General features: G+C 51.3%; 8 protein-coding genes across 8 annotated transcripts; 6 read left to right on the top strand and 2 right to left on the bottom strand.

Annotated features, from left to right (window-relative positions):
- Positions 1 to 245: 245 nt before the first annotated feature.
- Positions 246 to 1627, top strand: MRS44_006266 (uncharacterized protein; the record flags this gene model as incomplete). The annotated part of the gene is made up of 2 exons (XM_046274651.2): positions 246 to 659; positions 716 to 1627. 2 exons carry the CDS (start codon positions 246 to 248, stop codon positions 1625 to 1627), a joined length of 1326 nt encoding a protein of 441 aa, XP_046140144.1.
- Positions 1628 to 6038: 4411 nt separating this feature from the next.
- Positions 6039 to 8291, bottom strand: MRS44_006267 (uncharacterized protein; the record flags this gene model as incomplete). Its single annotated transcript, XM_046274650.2, has 2 exons — positions 6039 to 6384; positions 6586 to 8291. 2 exons carry the CDS (start codon positions 8289 to 8291, stop codon positions 6039 to 6041), a joined length of 2052 nt encoding a protein of 683 aa, XP_046140142.2.
- Positions 8292 to 9118: 827 nt separating this feature from the next.
- MRS44_006268 (uncharacterized protein) lies at positions 9119 to 11389 on the top strand (the record flags this gene model as incomplete). The annotated part of the gene is made up of 2 exons (XM_065621705.1): positions 9119 to 9699; positions 9886 to 11389. 2 exons carry the CDS (start codon positions 9119 to 9121, stop codon positions 11387 to 11389), a joined length of 2085 nt encoding a protein of 694 aa, XP_065477777.1.
- A 481-nt stretch (positions 11390 to 11870) lies between these two features.
- Positions 11871 to 12862, top strand: MRS44_006269 (uncharacterized protein; the record flags this gene model as incomplete). Its single annotated transcript, XM_046271973.2, has 2 exons — positions 11871 to 11979; positions 12030 to 12862. The coding sequence occupies 2 exons, from the start codon at positions 11871 to 11873 to the stop codon at positions 12860 to 12862; spliced, it is 942 nt and encodes a 313-aa protein (XP_046140140.1).
- A 921-nt stretch (positions 12863 to 13783) lies between these two features.
- MRS44_006270 (uncharacterized protein) lies at positions 13784 to 14866 on the top strand (the record flags this gene model as incomplete). The annotated part of the gene is made up of 1 exon (XM_046274649.2): positions 13784 to 14866. The coding sequence occupies one exon, from the start codon at positions 13784 to 13786 to the stop codon at positions 14864 to 14866; it is 1083 nt and encodes a 360-aa protein (XP_046140139.2).
- Positions 14867 to 15128: 262 nt separating this feature from the next.
- Positions 15129 to 16415, top strand: MRS44_006271 (uncharacterized protein; the record flags this gene model as incomplete). The annotated part of the gene is made up of 1 exon (XM_046268270.2): positions 15129 to 16415. One exon carries the CDS (start codon positions 15129 to 15131, stop codon positions 16413 to 16415), a length of 1287 nt encoding a protein of 428 aa, XP_046140138.1.
- Positions 16416 to 16453: 38 nt separating this feature from the next.
- Positions 16454 to 17513, bottom strand: MRS44_006272 (uncharacterized protein; the record flags this gene model as incomplete). Its single annotated transcript, XM_046279281.2, has 3 exons — positions 16454 to 16644; positions 16701 to 16926; positions 16995 to 17513. The coding sequence occupies 3 exons, from the start codon at positions 17511 to 17513 to the stop codon at positions 16454 to 16456; spliced, it is 936 nt and encodes a 311-aa protein (XP_046140137.1).
- A 943-nt stretch (positions 17514 to 18456) lies between these two features.
- MRS44_006273 (uncharacterized protein) lies at positions 18457 to 18798 on the top strand (the record flags this gene model as incomplete). The annotated part of the gene is made up of 1 exon (XM_046280541.2): positions 18457 to 18798. The coding sequence occupies one exon, from the start codon at positions 18457 to 18459 to the stop codon at positions 18796 to 18798; it is 342 nt and encodes a 113-aa protein (XP_046140136.2).
- Positions 18799 to 19128: the final 330 nt, after the last annotated feature.

Consider the following 19128-nt stretch of genomic DNA (forward strand, 5'->3'; position numbering starts at 1 on the left):
GCGTCTGGGGGTGTCTTCAGCTCTTCCATTGGCTGCTTCTATCCATAAATAGGGTACCACTTTTGTATAATCTCTTTCAGAGATTACCCCGGAAGAAGTCTTCCCTCCTTCTTCTCCTCCTGCATCGTGTCTTGCATACTCTCTCGAGACAACTTCCTTGTTTTGTTTTTCCCGGTTTGTTTTTTTTTTGCCGCCGTGAATATCGCCTCACGTACGTACGTCAAACGTGACCCCGGGCGACATCAATGTCGTCTCCATCGCCCTCGTCCTCCTCATCTTGCAACTCCACTTCCCAACCACCGAACACGCCAGACAGCTCAAGCCAGAGTCAGAACGCACCCGAGAACTCAACCCAGAGCACTCTTCAGCAACTCTTTGGCGGCCTCTGCAAGCAGAAACTCCTCGAAGAAGTCGACAAGCTCAAGGAAGCAGTCCAGAAGGACGACCCGCAAGCCGTCGTCATGTCCGTCCCCATGCTCCTCGCCCTCACCGTGTGCCCGGCCATGCTGGGCACACAAGAGGCTATCCGACAGAGTCAGGCAAAGTCCAAGCGTGAAGAGCATCGTGGTCGACGATGCAACTTGGTCGTCTCTTGTGTCAAGCCTTCCATCAGAAGCCGTGACATCAACAACAAGTTGGTTGTTCTCAAGGACTCAAAGGTAGATTGACTTCAATACACTCTTGACAATGGCATGGCTGACATGATGTCTCGTAGCTTTACATCGCCAATGAACACCCGTTGTATAACCACGACCCCAAGAACAACGTCAGCAAAGGCTATGCCTTCTCAGGATACTTCCTCCCCTTCCCTGATACCGAGTACGAAGGCCTTGTCACCACCATCAGTGATGACCCTCCCTTCCTGAACTGGATCTACGTCGACAAGAACACTTACCAGGTCAAGTATGGCGTCCGTGCCGATACTGAGGGCCACATTACCGGCCCCTTTGACTGCACCAAGCAGGACCGTCGCATGACATGCGAAGGCTGGGAGGGCTTCTGCGCCGTCGAAGAGCTCCCTGGTATCTGGGCCCTCTACTATGACCGCGACGACGATGGCCTCAAGTCCAAGGTGCCCATGGGCACCCGTGTCCTTGAAGTTGAGCTCACCCGTCGTGAGAAGAAGGAGCCCAAGCCAGTACCCGACCCTACCGCACCCAAGACTCTCGATGAGAAGATGAAGCAGCACAAGGAGGAGACTGCCCGTGAGGAGGCTGAGAAGGCTAGCTTCCTCGAGACCGGACGTCACCCCGGTGCTGAGCCACCATCGCCTGTCCTCAAGCCGGAGCAGAAGACTACATCTCCTGCGCCTGAGTCAGAGCAGGCTAAGCGCGACCGCATTAGCGAGGCCCTTCGCCGCCTCAACCTCGACACTAAGCACAGCAAGACGGAGAAGACGACCGAGACCCAGGATGGCAACAGCATCGTGACAAGCATCACCCAGGACTTTTCGATCTTCTCGGCTGCCAAGAAGCTGGCGGAGCATGCCAACAGCAGCGGATCGGTAACGGCGGCCAGCTCAGTGTGGGACAACAAGGAGAAGGGCAACCACGATTCTGGCAGCGTGTCCAATGGATCGGACGAGGGCTCATCGTACAAGAGGCCTACGGTGGAGGATGATGCATGAGGGGGCTGGTCGGCCCGGCACGAATATCACAAAGGATTCGCGGCATACTAGATTGGGATTGGATATCATTCACTCATCAGGCGTTTTTTGGTGGCGGGTGGGGACAAACAAGATGAAAAAAGGAACTATCACGGCAATCGTTACTATATCCCGCGCAACAAAATTGTACTGTAATCTAGCACTAAATTGAACATTTTCTTTATCTCTACATCTGATAGCCTCGGACAGTCCACTCCGTGTCGTGCTCATTCACACTGTTGACCTCAATGATGATGGCGTTGACGCCAATGCGTGAGTTGTCCATGATGTGCCATGGTGCATCCGGTCGGATATCCGGTCAACAAAGAATCCGCCACAGCCGCCTCTAAAAACAAGGAGGGCCCTACGGGTATCTACAAGCCATCTGCAGAAAAGCCGGGGTACGTGCGGCGCGGATCGAAGTGACATGGCATGGCATAGCATGGATGACGTGCGGGCCGGGGGGCTGTTGATGCTGTGCGAGAACATCCAGGTGTCTCAATGGGGGACGACGCCCAAGACATTCTGGTGGGATCAGGTCATGGGCTGTGAGAAGGGGGAGGACGACTTGTTCCGCTGCCAATTGCCGAGGCCGAGGAATTCGGGTAGCCTGATGAGAGAGGCTGAAGCCGGCAATCAAGTCAGTTTCTGAGACTCATCTTTCGATCTTTGATGGTGACATGTCTCAAGCCAAGACAGAGCTCACGCGACAATGGGTAATTGTGTCTGGGTCTACGCGTGTTTCAATGAGTGGAAGGGGCCATGAGGAATAGACTGCTCGGCGGATCGGGCGAATGGGGGCCGGGAAGTGGAAAGGTGCCGACTGGAGTGGGTGGTGATGAAGCAGGCAAGCAAGCATCTGGCCTGCCTGTCTCAGATCCGGAGGTCTAGAATGCTTGGATGGATGCCAGTGTGTCTTTACAGGTGTCAAAGGTCCTCTTCTGTCGCACAGAGATGGAGTGGGCGCTTATTCCTTCACGGCATGCCATGTCCGCCGAGCATCCCGGGCTCAGATCATGGTGGATGCAGATCGGGTTGCAGAGGGAGGAGAGCAGTGCGATGAGATGGCAGGATGGGTGAGAAACAAGGGGGTTTGAGCGGCTACAAGGGGCAAGATCTCGTCAACGATCCCTCCCCTGGACACATCACCACACACACACACACACACCCTAGCTCGACCGGCCCTCTTCTTCTTCCCCAGACACCAGAACAACTCCCGAGGCGCCAAGTTCGACGGGGTGGGGGTAAGGTAGGGACTAGGATCCTAGGATCTAGGCGACCAGCCAATGTTAGATGATGCGCTGCAAGGTTGCATGTCGCACAAGACAGAAAGACCCTTGCCACAGTCAGGCCAACTTTTTTTTTTCTCCGTTCAGCTACGTCGGATCGGGCATCTCAGGCGAGGCGAGGCGAATCGCTCATATGCGCGACATAAACCTGATGAAGAGACAAGGGCCCTTGACTTGAGACATTGGCCATCTTTCAGCCCGTCAAGTTCCGTCCAGCCCCCCGCAAAAAGCAAACGGTCACATCAAAGGTCGGCCGCCTGGAATCTGAGTTCTTCTGAGAATTCACACACAAGACGTCATGCCCGTTGCAAATTGCCGCATGCGTCGTGCGTTGAAGCTGGATCCCTGGCAATATGTATACATGGCATTCTGTTCAGCCTCTCCGGCCCCACACGACAAGCAATCTATCTGACGAATTGACAAGTCAGGACGCGCATGCTGGCGTCTCCCGTGACCAAAGAGGTCTACCGGATGCCAGATGGGTTTTCAGGCAAAGCCATCCTTTGCGCCCGCAGCCACAGCCGCACCTCGCAGCTCGAGCCGCCATGAGATCAGGCCAGCCTTGCGTCTTTGACTCTGTCTCGCCCGCTTCGGAGCCGGAGGAGGAAAGTCGACGTGTCTGAAATTCAAGGCTCAGAATAGACACTCCTTGGCCGGAGATGAACGGGAATTGAATCGCTTCCCGCCGGGTTCCTACATTAGCCACACTCCACGTGGAGCCCGGCAGAAAGACCCCAACGGAAATGACCGGTCTGCAATTGTCGTCCGAATCAGAGACAATCTATTTTCGCATGCGGCTGAACAGATTCATGAGTCGTACACCGAGATTTGGGCTTGTTTCGAAGATGGATCTTGATCGGTGCCTTGCTTGTTTACTAGTCACTTTCGTATATGCCCGAAGGCTTGCGCGGCCCACAATTCGCTGGCATTGGTTTGTTTTTGAACATGACCCCTGTCTGGTTTTATGGGGCAATACCACACCTTGACTGTCATTGTGGCGGTTGATAGATTCGAGTGTGAATAGCTGCGAAAAGGTCTGGGGTGGATATGAAGGTGTTGTCTGTAACTGAGGAAAAGAACATTCTTCTGAGTTGACAAGAAGACATACGCTCACTTGGTACTTCAATTAAGAGTCTGTGATTCTACATACCTTGTATACTTAATTTGAGACCAATATTTTATGTCTTTCATCGTGACGATCTGAGATGAAGTGAAAGATAGTGGCTCTACCCTACACACAAGGATGTCAACATTGGGAACTTAGAGAACTCTCACTCATGTTCTCTTAAGCATATTTGTTCTTCATGGTTTACTCGAGTATTTTACGGTCTACTCCTCTTCATAACGTACCATGAATGCTCATGTTTTGTCAAACAAGCCCAAGTCGTTACTGTCCGTGACACCATTGCAAGTCTTACTATTTCTTCCAAACAAAGCGTATTGACGGAACCAACTCTACCTGAAGGATGACCTGCATAAGGAAAACATGCAGCATAACTTAAATCTCAAACAAGATTCAAATATCCTTAAATCCTTTCAGTGTACGCTGTGTCACTCTCAACCCATGAACCGTTGACACAAACTGCTCAGTTGACAACTGGTTGCAGACAGCCTCAAAGTGCCAACAAGCCAATCAGCACCCAGAAATCGAAAGAGATCTATCTGAGACTGTCTCTGGACAAATCGGAGCACCTATCCAACGATCCAACAGGTTCCTCCCGAGTACAACCAGGGCTCAAACCCCACACCACCAAGATTGCCTGCAAGAAATGCCGACGATGAACCAACAAATGGACTGGAATCCTGCCGCCGTGTGATTGGTTAGGTATTCAAGGAGTGTTTGCTTCTGCTTGCTGCGGGTAACCCGTTGTACCCAGGTGTTCTGGTTGGACCAACTAGAGGATTCCGTGAAAACTATCCAGCATATGTATTAACTCCATTGAACTTGATAAATCTAGGCTCAAATTTTTGAATTGTTTTTAATGTGAATTCTGTGCTAATTCTTTTGACGCGGGACTGTGGAAAATCTGCCATCACTCCTGAGCTCCCTGTGCTTTATGCGGCTTAACAACTTGACAAGCTGTAGAATTGCTGAAAATCAACACACTTGGCAGTAAAACTCCCCCGGAGAAGTTACAGTTAACCTGGGAACCTCTGTTAAATACCATCTCATTCAATAGTCTCTCGACGACTTCAAAGTTGCCTTAATTAGTGGACGTAGGGCTTTAGTTCCACAACTATAGACTTAGAGCAGTGGGTCTAGAGGCCCATGCCTGACCGTTCAAGGAAGGCCTCTTAAAGGAACATGAGATAGTTGACTGTCGAAGAGCTGATTACAAAAAGGCAAGTATGTTGGCAGCCGGGATTACGATGATAGCCAAATACAGGTGACACAGGACAAGCTTCATGTGTCTCTACTCTGGCTAGAAGTTGTCTCGCTATAAACCAAGCAACTCTGTGATTGAATGAACTTGAAATTAACATTTGGCCCACTCTGCCTATCTGAAAGCATCATTCAAACATGGGCCCAGCCGTTATGAACAAGCACCTGCATCTCGTTGATGATGCACATCGTCCCGTTTTCACTGCGGCCAGGATTCTGCCTCTGCCACTCACTCTCTAAACTACGAACCCACCACTCCTTAAACCACGGCGTTGTGAACCACCTTGTCAGCCTATTCTTCCACAGGCCGTACAAGATCTGACTGTGGGTGAGCCAGGATCCGCTAGAGTGAACCAGCTCATAGGCGCAGCGGTCATATCCGACACGGACGTTAGGGTTGAGGTAAACACACCTCGTCTCTGACTCTGGGTTGTCAGCGTGAATGAGGCAACACTCGGAGCCCTCGAGATGTTTTGCTGCGAGAGTCGTCGATGGCTCTGAAGGTGAGTCCCTGATCACCAACAAATGAAGCTGCAGGCATAAAGACTAAAGAGAGTGTTAATTAGCCTCTTACTAAAAAGCTTAGTCTAGAGATATGAGGGCTATCTTACCCATGCCGTTCCAGCAGCTGCTGACAGGAACAGGTTCGCTTCGCTTCATGGCAGCTCTCGACTTGGATGACCGAAAGTACGGCCACGTCTGCGTCGCATGCTCATGGCCGTCAGAATCCCTCAGCGCAAATGTGTCGTAGTACTGATACAAGATCGAGAAGGCCTTGGTTCCAAGAGTCGCGAAGAATGCGCTCGTTGTTCCAGTGCAGACTTGCAATGTACACGCGAACGGGGCTCTGTGGCTTCAAGTAAGTTTGTCCAGCCGCATCAAGACGGCGATGGATGAGTAGAGTGTCAACGAGAGTCCAAGTGACAAAGGCAAAGAGGAGAAGTCGCCACAGAGAGAGAATTCGCAGACGAGTGGCACAGAAGTAGGGAGCCATACGGCGCGAGAAGCGGCGCAACACATTGGGCATCAAGTTGACGGAGAGACAGACGGGGAAATCATTGACGAAGCTGGAGTTGGTTCATCTGCGAGGGGTTGAGGAGATTGTTGTTTGTTGGTGGCAGATGCGCCACTCTACCATTTTTTGACGCCAAGAAGACAGTTTGCTTATTGACCAACATTGTCATTGGTACCATATTTTTGATGTTTCTAGCAATTGGTTACCCCGTCAATGAGATAGATGATCAACGCCCTTGTCTCAGACTCAAAACGCAAAGCCAGTAACACCCTGAACACCTCCGACGAGCGCGTTAGCAGGAGGCGCCGTGAAGGTCTCCCACTGACGCTTGGCAATCTTGTCCAACAGTTCCTTTGCCTCCACGAACTCTTCATGACCGGCCACGTCTGCGCACTCGTCCCCTTCGCGATGCACCACCTTCTCCGGAAGTTGGACGCCCTGAGACCAGCCAAAGAAATTGTCCTTGTCCCAAACGGCCTTGATCTTGCGCAGCCTCTCCTTGTTGAGTCCGTAGTATGCCTCCTCATGGGCGTCCTTCTTGAGAGCTGGGTCGGCAAAGTTGATGAAGACGGCTCGCTGCGAGTGGGAGAAGGGCCTCAGCTTCTCATTCATCTTTTCCAAGAAGCCCCTCATGTCGAGCTCGAGGAACTTCTCCTGCCAGTCAATCATGATGTATGCGTGGTAGACGCCTCCGCGCCAGGGATAAGCCGATTCATCAGGCTGCTTCTCGCCCGCCTTGCCTCCGCAATGGATCCATGTGACCTGAAGCAGACCCTGCTCGCCCTTGAATTTCTCTCTGAACTCTTCCATCTCTTTCTTGATGATCTCAGTGATCTTTTGGATCTCGTCTTTCCCGTTCCCAAAGACGAATGATGTGTAGACCTTGTAGGATGGGTTCGAGGGGAACGCCCTGATGGTCTCCTCTGACCACTGAGAGACAAGGGTCTCGTGAAGGAACCTCGTCGACTTTTCTTGCAGTGTACGTCTCTTCAGCTGCTTTGGCAGTTTCTTCTCTTTCCCATCTTCGTTGACGCCTCCGAGATGCCGATCAATCAGCTCATCAAACTGGGGTTCGGTGCCGTTGTAGTAAACCAGGAACCGAACTGCAGGATCTTCCCTCCCATCCTTGAGATCGCACAGCCACGAACTGTCGATGGTCATCTCGTTGGGCCAGTTGGTGGTGTAAAACTTGACCATGGTGTCCATAAAGTCCTTTTGGGCTTTTTCGCAGTGCTTGGGCGACCATGTAAACCTCCCAGCAACAACATCCTTTCCGTGCAGCTCTTGAAGCTTCATCTTGAGTTCGACGACAACACCAAAGTTGCCACCACCAGCACCGCAGAGTGCCCAGAACAGATCTTGCTCCTCCTTCTTTGCGTTTCCAGTGTTCTTGACAGTGACAGTCTCCCCAGCAGCCGTGATGATGGTGGCTTCGAGCAAGGTGTCGCTACCCATTCCGAAGCTTCGAGTAAAAGGGCCAAGACCGCCACCGAGGGTGAAGCCGCTCACTCCAACAGTAGGGCATCGCCCGCCATTGATGATCCACCCGTCATGATGATCGTTGATGAGCTCCTTGTAGGCATGGCCCCATTGAGCACCGGCCTGCATCGTGACGGTCTTTTTCTCCATATCAAGGTCGACCCTCTTCATGTTGACCAGGTCAATCAAGAGACCATCATTGATGGTGGAAAAGCCTGCATAAGAATGGCCGCCATTCTTGATGCAAACAGGCAGCTTCTTCTCCTTGGCACGGGCGATGATAATGCGGATGTGAGAGTTGTGTTCGGGCTGGAGTACGCAGGCTGGTCTAGCGAAGCGGTACAAGAGGTTGCTGTTTGCGACGGCTCTCTCATACTCAACCTCTCCGGGAGTGTGCACAGGAATCTTCTTGGACTTGAACCAGCCGACTTGTTCCATGCCAAGCTGGAGCAGGCTCTGCTGGTTCTGTGCTTGTGCCATGGCTGGGGACAATATGAAAGTGACGATGTGTGTGGTCAGAGTAGAAAAGATTGAGATTGTGGATGCTTAACTTGGAGTGGAAGAGGTCTGGGAACACAACACTTATTTATAGTTATGGGTGATTCTAGTCTGATAGGGAACTATGTCTCAACTTTCTCATTCCTAGCACTGTGTTTGTTCGTATTGTGATATCTCGGCGCGGAGGCTATGGTGAGAATGCATAGCCAAATGACCGGGGTTTACTCAATAGTTCGATCTAGACCGAGGTGACAAACAGCTTTTGGCCACGCCACAAAATGCTGTGCCCAATCGGTGATCTACACGCGGGTTGAACCCCTCAGTTGCGCTGAAACATTGAGATGCTGATCACGTATTTCAGCCAGCCTCAGGCTCACCGTGTTGTGATTATTGGCTTTCACAGAGATAGATTTGCAGTCACATACCTCCGCCCAAGACGAGCTGAGTTTAGCTTACATGAACTGCATCTCAACTACCGACCCGAAGCTAAACTACGGGCCGCTCCGTGCGAGGAATGGGGAAACTGTTACGAATGCTGTGGCGGGCTGACAGCGACTAGAAATCCTCGCCCAGACTCAGAGTTTTTTCAGCTGAGGTACATTGATAAGACCACAAGATCACTGCTTAGTAACTTATCCTCAACTTCGATTAACCATTTTAATTCGTACATATGCACTTTTCAACCATTGGCTGAACTTGACCTGAGGTTAATGACCCCTCACGACCATGAATTCACTCAACAAGGCAGCAGCATCGTGAAGTTTGACGGAAGAAGAAACATGCACTTTTTCTTAAAGACCTTGGCGACAATGGATCCTCAAAGACTTCCAGATGTTCTTGGATCACCGGCAGAGTGGCCTTGCGAAATATGTAAACCCCTGGTGCCCGACCGCAAAAAGACCGACGAGGCTACCTATATCCACACGACATATAGACGAGAAGATGTATACCCAGACTATCCTGGCCTTGCAGCTTCGGCTGCTAGTGGATGCAAACTCTGCAATCTCTTCCGTCATGCTCTGATCTCAGTCGGGTCCTTGGCCGCTTGGCGCAACGACGAGAACGACACGCACCCTTTCTGGGATCACGACACTGGGCAAGATCTGTCTCTGAAGATGAATTGGGATCGAAGAATCGCCATCACGGCTACTCTTCACTTGATGCCTTTCAAGCCCCTCCATGAATCGGATAGCTTCTCCCTCGAGGGACAACCTCCGCAGTATAATGGAATGGTACACTCGCTGTGGCTGAAGTACGGGCCAGCAACACGTCCTTTGAGGAGCGAAACGGGTACCGAATTTTGGTCTGGGTCTATTCTTGAAATGTCTGTCTTTGATTCTCCCGGTAAGTCACCTTCACCTTCAGAGACAATCGCTAATAATGATTCGCTGTAAGATCTCGAGGCAGATGATGAGAGCTTTAGGAGGAGGCTTCCTAGTTTGGAAACTCTTTGCCAAGACACGACAAGAATTATGAAGGGTTGGATAGATGATTGCATTGGCAATCATTCATCCTGCAATAGTCCGTTGGAGCCATGGGTACCAACCAGACTGTTGGAGGTGACTGCAAATGGCAGCTCCTTCAAGATGCGACTGGTTGACATAACCAGCTCTGCTTTCAAACCAGCATCTCGATTTGCCGCACTCAGTCATATGTGGGGAGATATATCTACGTCACCTCCTTTACAGACGTTTCAGTCAAATCTTGAGCAGCTCCGGCAGAATATAGAGCCGACTGACCTACCCAAGAACTTTGCTGATGCGGCACGGGTATGCATTCGACTCGGGATCCCGTATCTTTGGATCGACTCACTCTGCATCATCCAAAACTCGGCCGATGATTGGAAGCGAGAGGCTGTCAAGATGCATCTCGTGTATCGCCACGCCGTAGTAACCATCGTCGCATCTTCAGCCACGTCAACGCATGACGGATTCCTTGACCGTGACTTCAAAAAGACCCTGGCTGCAAAGATTCACTACTCCCTTGAGTATGACCAAGAAAGCTCACCATCTGGGCATGGCCGGAATAGATATATAGTCTTCTACCGTCGTCAACACTATGAAGATTCATTCCCAACATACGCCATCAACAATTCCAAGTGGAACACCAGGACTTGGGCAATGCAAGAGAGAAGCCTCTCGACGAGGCTCATACACTTTTGTAGCAACAAGATCTTCTTTGAATGCCGCTCCTGCATCAAGTCTGAAGAGAACGAACCAGCTGCCCACTACGCCCTGATGACCAGAATACTCTGGCCCAGAGATCCCTCGACGTCTTGGGATACGCTTTATGATTATTGGCAGTGGTGCTTGATGCAGTATTGCCCAAGAAACTTAACCAAGGGCAAGGACAAGCTCATCGCAATCCAGAGTGTGGCCGAGGAGATGATGAGTACCACCAAGTGGGAGTACATCAGATTTGCAGGCATGTGGAGGCACAAGATAAAAGAGGAACTCTTTTGGATCTTTCCCTATGGAGAAGCCAGGAGGCCTGATGCTTCTCGTGCACCGAGTTGGTCGTGGAGTGCGCTGGACGGACACGTCTCGTTCAATCCCCGAATCCTGCCAAAGGGGAAGCGAAGCGTACCAGAACCCCTGGCTCTTATCTTTGAAGAGATAAAGATGGAGGTTATCGATGTGTACCCCTCGAGGGAAGATACTCCCTCTGACGAGATACATGGTTATCTCGAGGTCAAGGCTTGGGTGCGGCCTATCTCAACGGTTGTGAGGGCTAAAAGTGTTAATGATGACGAAGAATTTTTCATGTTCAAACTTGTAGCTGGAACCGACGGAGTCAGTCATGGCAGCGGAGAACAAGAGCATGTTTTCGCTCACGGGAGGTTGGATATGGATGCACCCAGAGGGAACGCGAGGCTGCTCTATCTGCACATCGGCGTTGATAAGCGCCCAACGGGCCTCATTCTTGAGCTTGGACCAGAAGACACGGCAAGAACAGGAAAATCACCGGAAGTCTGGAGAAGAGTGGGAGTTGCCACTCTCTTTGACGACGAAAGGGGGTTCATTCTCTCACAGGATCTGTTCGGGACCGGGACCGGGAGATCCAAGATCATCATGGTGTGATTTCACTTGTTTTTCATGTGCTGATTTGCTTATCTGAAAACAATCTCTGAGGTACACAGGCGAAAGAATTGATTAGAGGGCGCCGCAGCTATTAGAAGGCGTTGCGATTAGAGGGTGCTCTGGTGACCTCATGACATAGACCCGTCTCATACGCTGCCTGCCACGCCTGCCACGCCTGTCAGCGAGTGGCTGGCCTTTTATTGACATGTATCTGTACACTAGTCTCTCCAATAGTTTGTTGATGTGAAATGTCGCAGTACTCTGATCTCGAGGTTGACAGTATTTCCAATGTGGTGCAGATTATTCGTTCTTAGAAGGCGCCCTAACGGGATGGGGGGCCTTGGCTGGGCCATTTAAGATTTGTGGCATATCTAGATCTCAAGTAGACCAGTGCTGCCCAACTTTGTTTCGAACCAGGCATCTTCGTAATAACTGAGCCTTGATTCTCTCTCGACACCCATTCTTTACTTGTCACATCACAATGACCCCCTCTGCAGTAATCCTAAACGAGGCTCTGGAGGTGTCTCAAAGCACCAAGTCAAAGGAAAAGACGCCCTTGGAGGCAATCTCCCATGGAGATGTCTTGCCAGGTACATTTGGTCCCTTTGGAAAGCTTGATCAGAACTGATCAGTTCATCAGACATCCCAATCTTTCCGACATTCAAGGAGCACCGCAGGCACATATTGACTCATATGGCGGCGACTTTTCGATACTTTGCCCGTCAAAACTATGTCGAAGGTCAATCTGGCCACATCTCAGTCCGAGATCCTGAGTTTCCAGATTTGATGTGGATGAATCCTCTGAGTCGACATTTTGGCATGCTCACGGCCGGAGATATGCTTTGCATCGATATTTCTTCTGGTGAGATCGTTGGTGGCTCACCTAATCCGACAACCGGTGGGAGAACTGTCAATATGGCCGGGTACTACATCCACTCGGCCGTCCATCTTCGACGTCCAGATATTCATGCCATTTGTCATGCACATGGAGTTTCTGGAAGGGCTTGGTCTGTATTTGGCCGTCCGCTCGATATGTTGACTCAGGATGTCTGCAACTTTCATGGAATTCTTGCCGTCTATGATGCCTACGACGGGATCGTGTTTGGGCCTCAAGAGGGCATCAACATCGCCGAGGCCCTAGGGTCAAACAAGAAGGCGGCAATTCTAATGAATCACGGCTTGCTCACATGCGGCGAGACAGTTGATGATGCGGGGTTCATGTTTGGACTCCTGGAGCGGTCATGCGAGATTCAACTCCATGCCGAGGCCGCAGCGGCGAACGGCATCCCCAAAAAGGTCATTACGGATGAAGAGGCGGCCTACAACTTCAAGATGGCATCTGAGAAGAATGCGCTGTACAGGGAGGCCCAGCCTGATATCGAGTTTGAATTTTTCTTGGCTGGCGGAGAAGAGGTTCTCACAAGGGGGTTCGACAAGTTGACGCTGCCAAACGGTGTCAATTCTACGTCTTAATAAGTGTGGGGGAGTGACTAAACAAGTTACAGTGAGATAGAGCAATGGGGAGGTGTCTAAGCCCAGGTTTGATGATGTGATACGGCTCCATGAAGTCAGTGGCTCAAGTATTGTGAATTATGCCTTCAGAGTGGTAAACGACCTGGCCTATCTGCATCTCTTCCTGAGCTGACTACAAAGCTGGCTTCGAATGATGCCAACTCTGAATGGTAAAGGCGTTGAAGTGAGCCAAGAATTCAAAGAAGATATCACAGTTGAGACGATTAGACACATGGTTCCCCTCTTGATCAAACGAGTGGCCGAAGAGAACTATCCAATAAAACTATCTTGCAAGAAAAGCTTATCTCCATTATTTAATTTGCCATTCTAGGAAAGTTTTGGAGATCGAGATCAGCAGAGGCAAGTCACGTTGTCCAATTGACTCATCAACACTCCTGAGTCACATTTGTGATATGATGCCATTGTTGCATTGAGCCAATCGAGTTACCTGTCCCACACGCACCTAAGAGATGTCGAGGGAAGTTCGCGGCTGGAAAAAAGGTTGCGATTGGTGCTGGGTTAACGTTACCCACTGTAAGCAGTAGTTGTCAAACGCAGGGTGTTGGATCTGGAGTTGCCAACGCCCAGTTGTCTAACGATTCTCGAAAGTCGGAGTCATTCACCGAGAGGGGTAGTTGAGAGGCGGTGTGTTTTTACCCTTCCTTTCACTGCAGGACTTGATGTAACCTGTGCAAGTTGGCTCGTCATTCGAAATAAGATAAAGGTTCGACCTGGTCGTGTGTAAAAAGAATTCCCGAGGAGCAGTGCAGCACTACTTGGGGTCAATATGTTGCACCTGAGCTGGGCAAGATCTCCTCACTTCATCCCGTGATATACCTAACGACTCTATCACGAACTTCTGCTCTTGACAGACACCCCGGCATGACTCGGACCACACAGATTGACCGGGATTGCGTCGTCACCGACAGAGGCGGCATCATCGAAAACACTCATGGCGTTCACGTCGCTGTGACTGACGTTGAAGGCAACATCCTCTTCGCTGTCGGCAATCCTTCTCGAATTACCCATGTGCGGTCCGCCGCAAAGCCTGCCCAAGCAGTGGCCGTTATTGAAACTGGAGGCTTTGAAAAGGCTGGCTTTGACGACGCTGACCTCGCTCTTATGTGCGCATCCCACAACAGCGAGGACTGTCATATCACCCGCGCCAGAGACATGCTCGCCAAGATCAAGGTTGGGGAAGAGTATCTTCGATGCGGCGGTCATCCCTCAGTTCTTGAGGACTTGAACCGTGCTTGGATCAAGGCCGACTTTGAGCCCACTGGTATTCACAACAATTGCAGTGGCAAGCATGTTGCCATGATGGCTGGTGCCCAGGGCCTCGGCGCTGATATCTTGGATTATCACCTGCCAGACCATCCCATGCAGCTCCAGGTCAAGAAGGTTGTGGAGGAACTCTCTCTTGACCCCGAGAATGTCGAATGGGGCATTGATGGGTGCAATCTTCCTGCGCCGGCCTTTCCGCTTTTCTACATGGCACGCATGTATGCCCTCTTTGCAGAAGCTGCCGACGAGGTTGAGAAAGATGCTTCATCGACGACGCAGAGAACTCGAAACCTCGCACGCATTTTCAACGCCATGACACGATATCCTGAACTTGTTGGAGGAACGGGACGATTCTGTACTGAGCTCATGAGTAGCTACCAGGGACAATTGTTTGGCAAAGTCGGCGCTGATGCGTGCTATGGAGTGGGTATTCGTGAGTCTGAAGATACCCGACGTCTCGGTGCCAAGGGCGCTGTTGGAATTTCCGTCAAGATCGAGGATGGCAATCTCGAGATTCTATATGCGGTCGTGCCCGAGGTTCTTGAGCAGCTGAAGATTGGGACGCCAGAGGAAAGGAGCAAACTCGATGCTTTCCACTATCTGAAGAGGAGGAACAGCATGAATGTCGTGACCGGGTCGGTCACTTTCAACTTTCAGGTTCATCTGCTCGAGTCGAAGTAGGTGGGCATTATCCTCACCCGCCTGCGAGGACGACGAGTTGAAGCCATAGCTAGGCAGAATCTAGAATTCAGTTGACCATGTTTGGGGTTTTTGAAGAAAGTGAGTTGTCTTGACTTGGACCTCAATCCGAAGGAGATAGCTGGGGTCGGTGCAGCATTATTCCATTCCGTGCCTCCAGGCCCAATCGCGTAATCATCGTGACATGTGCCTTTTCGTCGCGCTAATCTTGCTCCCATTTACAACTTCATTCTCTTTCCTCACCATGCGATCCAAGCTCTCGACGAGGCGGAAATCATGCAACGCGTGTGTGGTATCGAAGCGACGATGTGACCTTGGCCTGCCCTGCTGTGGACGATGCATTTCCCGAGGAGTTAATTGCGTGTATCCTTGGGGAGCCCCCGAACCTAGTCGTTCATCCAACAATGAAGGCGGTGATAGTTCCCTGTCCTTGGTTCCAGTCGACAATGCCTTCTTAGACACGGGTTTCCCATACCAAGATCCATCCTGGATCGGAACTCCTGACGCTGCCAATTACATGCTTTTCTCTACCAACTCTACGCCTTCTATTCCTCCGCCGTTGTCACCTGCTATGATGTCTCTTCTCAGCGATATCATTGGACATGGGGGAATTCTGTCACCGCTGGACCTAGCAATCACGCCTGCAACAAACAGCACTTCACAGCAAACGCCAATCATCAATGACCCCAACGAAGGAACCATCACAACAGGCAGCAGGTTCCAAGCCCGCTCCGAGTATGCAGGAAGACGTCTCGCTGCCCAAGCCTGTGCACTAGCAGAGGCCGGCCACACAGCCTTCATTCACCATACTCAAGTCGGGGCTTCTACTGTCCTTCAGGACGCTCTCGCCGCGAGTGCTTTGCATGCCATGCGTAACCCGGCCAATGTGGCAATTGTAAAAACCGAGATTGCACGGCGAGCATCATTGTTGGTGGATGCAGTTGAAGCTGCCTTGGCCTGCAATCCTCCGATAGAACTTGATCTACTCCCTCCTGTGCAAGCACTGCTCATCTACCAGTGCATACGGCTCTTTTCAACCAGCGACATCACCCAACAAGCTCAGGCAGAGCGTGACGGAGCTCGGTTATCAGCATGGGCGGATAAGTTGAGGCAGACAATCAGCCCCTTTGGGCCAGTGAACGAATGGACAGACTGGATACGGCAGGAAAGCGTGAGACGGACGGCAGTGTTTGCCGAGACAATCTCGGGTGTATACACCTTTTTGAAGCTTGGCTGGGACTGCGAAGGGAGAGTATCTCAGCTTGGCTTCACGGCCCAGGCCGCTCTCTGGGAGGCCAGATCAGCGGCCGAATGGCGGGAGATATGGAAGACGTCCCGACGGCTTGAGCTCACCATGTCCACCTTTGGTCATGACACGCAAGGTGCCGACCCTGAAGATTTTGACGAACTGGGTAGGGTTATCTGCGCCACCTATCGCGGTTTGGACGCCTTGGAGGAGTGGTTTGGTGGAGACAAGGCAACACTCAAGAGATGGGGGTTGAGGGAGGACAGATCACTTCCGGCATACTAGATGACATCTGCGTCAAGTACAACACTACAGACGGCTTTTTACACTATTTCCTTGGGCGTTTCAAGGCCATGAACCCCAATCCTCAGAAACTTCTCATCACTCTCGAGCCGCTCTCTAATCTCGCCCGAAGCGAGTTCCTGGACATCCCAGCGGGCCCAGATGAACCGGCCATGCAAGAAGGCAGCCTCGTCGGAAGCGGCCCACACGGCAACAGACGCAGGAAGGCTGACTTTGAGTGGAAAGTTAGCTCTCAACTGAATTCCAGTTCACTGGGCATCCACTTACTATCGTCCCATGGAAGAGAGGTCTCATCCAGTCCCAAAGACATGGCGCCTGGGGTCAGGAGCGCCCCAGGGTGGAAGCTCACGATCTGAATATCCGATGCCTTCCATTCCCTGGCGATCTGCTGGAGCAGGAGAGTAGCCGAGTTCTTGGTGAGGGAGTAGCTTGGCGCGTATGACGCCGCCGGAAAGTCGTGGATGGCCGAGGTTGAAACATTGACAATGTACCTCTGAAGGTATTTGCGTTAATCGAAGCAATAAACTTGCGGAGAAAGGGCTTAGTTGTCAGGTAACTTACCTTGCCTCCTTGGCTTTTGACATTCTGGTGCAGTCGCTCACAGAATTGGTGGTACGACCGAACGTTGACCTCAAATTCCTGCCAGACTTTCTTCCAGCCAAGGCTCTCGATGGGACCAAACTGACCAGTCATTGCGGCATTCAACACAATGACGTCGATATTGACTCCCTCTGCCTCGAAATTGTCCCAGAGCTTATCGATGCTCTCAGAGTCGGCAAGCTGGCAGGCCCTGCCCTCGAAGACGGTACCGGAACCTTGGTTCTGCTTATTGAGCTGCTCCGCCGCCGAGCCAACCTTGACCTCGTCTCTACCTACAATAATGACCTTTTCTGCGCCAGCCTCGCCGAATGCATGGGCAATGGCAAAGCCAATGCCGCCGCTACCGCCGGTGATGAGAACAGTCTTGCCGGCCTGGGACAGGGAGGGTTTGGAGGGAGAGATGGCAGGGTAAGATGTCTTGTGGGAGGTTTTGGTGATGTCGAAGGCACGGTAGCCGACGGGGTTCTGGTTGTTGGACATGCTGGGCGAGTGGAGAGATACAAGGGTCAAGTAATGTGTAGATGATGGGAGAGTGGTTTGGAACTGGCACTCGCTATCAACGCCAGAACCAGGACCTTTTATAGCTGAAATCCTCTACCGAGACATTGGCTACAGTATTCTGCGAGGGAAACATCAATCACACGGTCTGCTGGGCACATTCCCGTGTTGGTTTGGCGTCTTTGCGGAATTCCGCAGTGTCGGCCTCAACTCGTCACGACACAGGTTCGTCATGTTCGGAGTGCGGAGACGGACAGCGGAAATCCGCAGTGGCTCGGGATAAATACTAAATCGAGATTGCTCTGTAGATTTGTTCACTGGGGTTGTGAGGGAATCAGCGTACCTAGCTAGGTTGTCAAGTCCGCCACGCGTCCATTGTCAGGGATTTGCCTTTCATCAACCTGCAGAGTCTTGACATCATTTGATAACTAGGGTTTCTACAGATACATAGATATCCTCCGTACTGATGTCATATTCAATCTTTTTTTGTGTTTCCCCGTAGGCTCCCTTTTTCCTCAGGTCATCTACCAACACGAGAAGTTCCAGTGTACGAGAGAGCGGCAATGACTCTGACCATCTACGGTACACGTATATATTATACCCAGCTCTGCTCTCTCCTCGAATATAGAAGCGAGTCTAAAGCTTCATCAAGTATGACATGGAGGCGTCGCCAAGTTCACAGTTACTTGTCAAGAAGCAAAAGCGTGGCATCACCTCAGCCACAGCGTAACGCGCACCTCTTTCAACCTTGGGCGCTTCTCAACACAATGGCCAGTATAGAGCAGGGGTCTAGAATAAAAGGTCACCCACTGCCCCCTATTCACAGCAGATAGCTATCCAACTCAATCACTTACGACCCCTCGAGTATTCTGCCACCTCTCCCTCCTTTTACTCGTCTGTTAACCATCTTGAGAAACCTTTCAACATGGCTTCAGGGTACGACACGCCAGTCTGGCTTCCTTTTAGCTCACCGCCAACCAAGGACAACGAGCGCATCTTCAATTGGGAGATCATATCAGAACACATGCCAAAGATCTACATGGGCAACACAAATGCCTTGAAACCCTGGCGGATGGAACTTCGGTTCATGATTGTTGATATTGAGCGGCAGCTCAGGGGTGGCAGCGGCGTCAAGGAGTGGTCTTCCTGCTTTGTTCCAGATCCCGAGGGCTCTCAGATCAAGTCCCTTGGCGACGGCTGGGTTCGCACTTTTACCTTCTCAGAGTACGTGATAGAAAGCTATGGAACACGGCTCACGGGAGACTAGCTCGTCACGGCCCAGGTGTGGAGCAACAACTGCGAGGAGCTGTTCAACTTTGACGTGAGGAGTAACGCAGGCGTGAGGACAGTTTATTGGTATGACTATCCGCCCATTCACTCCATCATCACAACACTCCAACAGTTTGACTACTATAGTCTTTCAGGCCGGGAAAAGCTCATGAATTCGTTTAACCAAACTCGGTGGCGGCACTTTTACCCGGTGGAGAGTCGACTAGCACGACAGATCGAAGTAGACCCAATCAGCCTTTATTACAGCAACTTTATTCCTCGGATACTCGAATCTATGGGTCGTCCGGTCCACACTCTCGCTCAAGCA

This window comes from Fusarium solani (genome assembly GCF_023522795.1).
Source record: "Fusarium solani strain SB1 chromosome Unknown bctg00000003_1, whole genome shotgun sequence".
Classification (NCBI taxonomy): Eukaryota; Fungi; Ascomycota; class Sordariomycetes; order Hypocreales; family Nectriaceae; genus Fusarium; species Fusarium solani.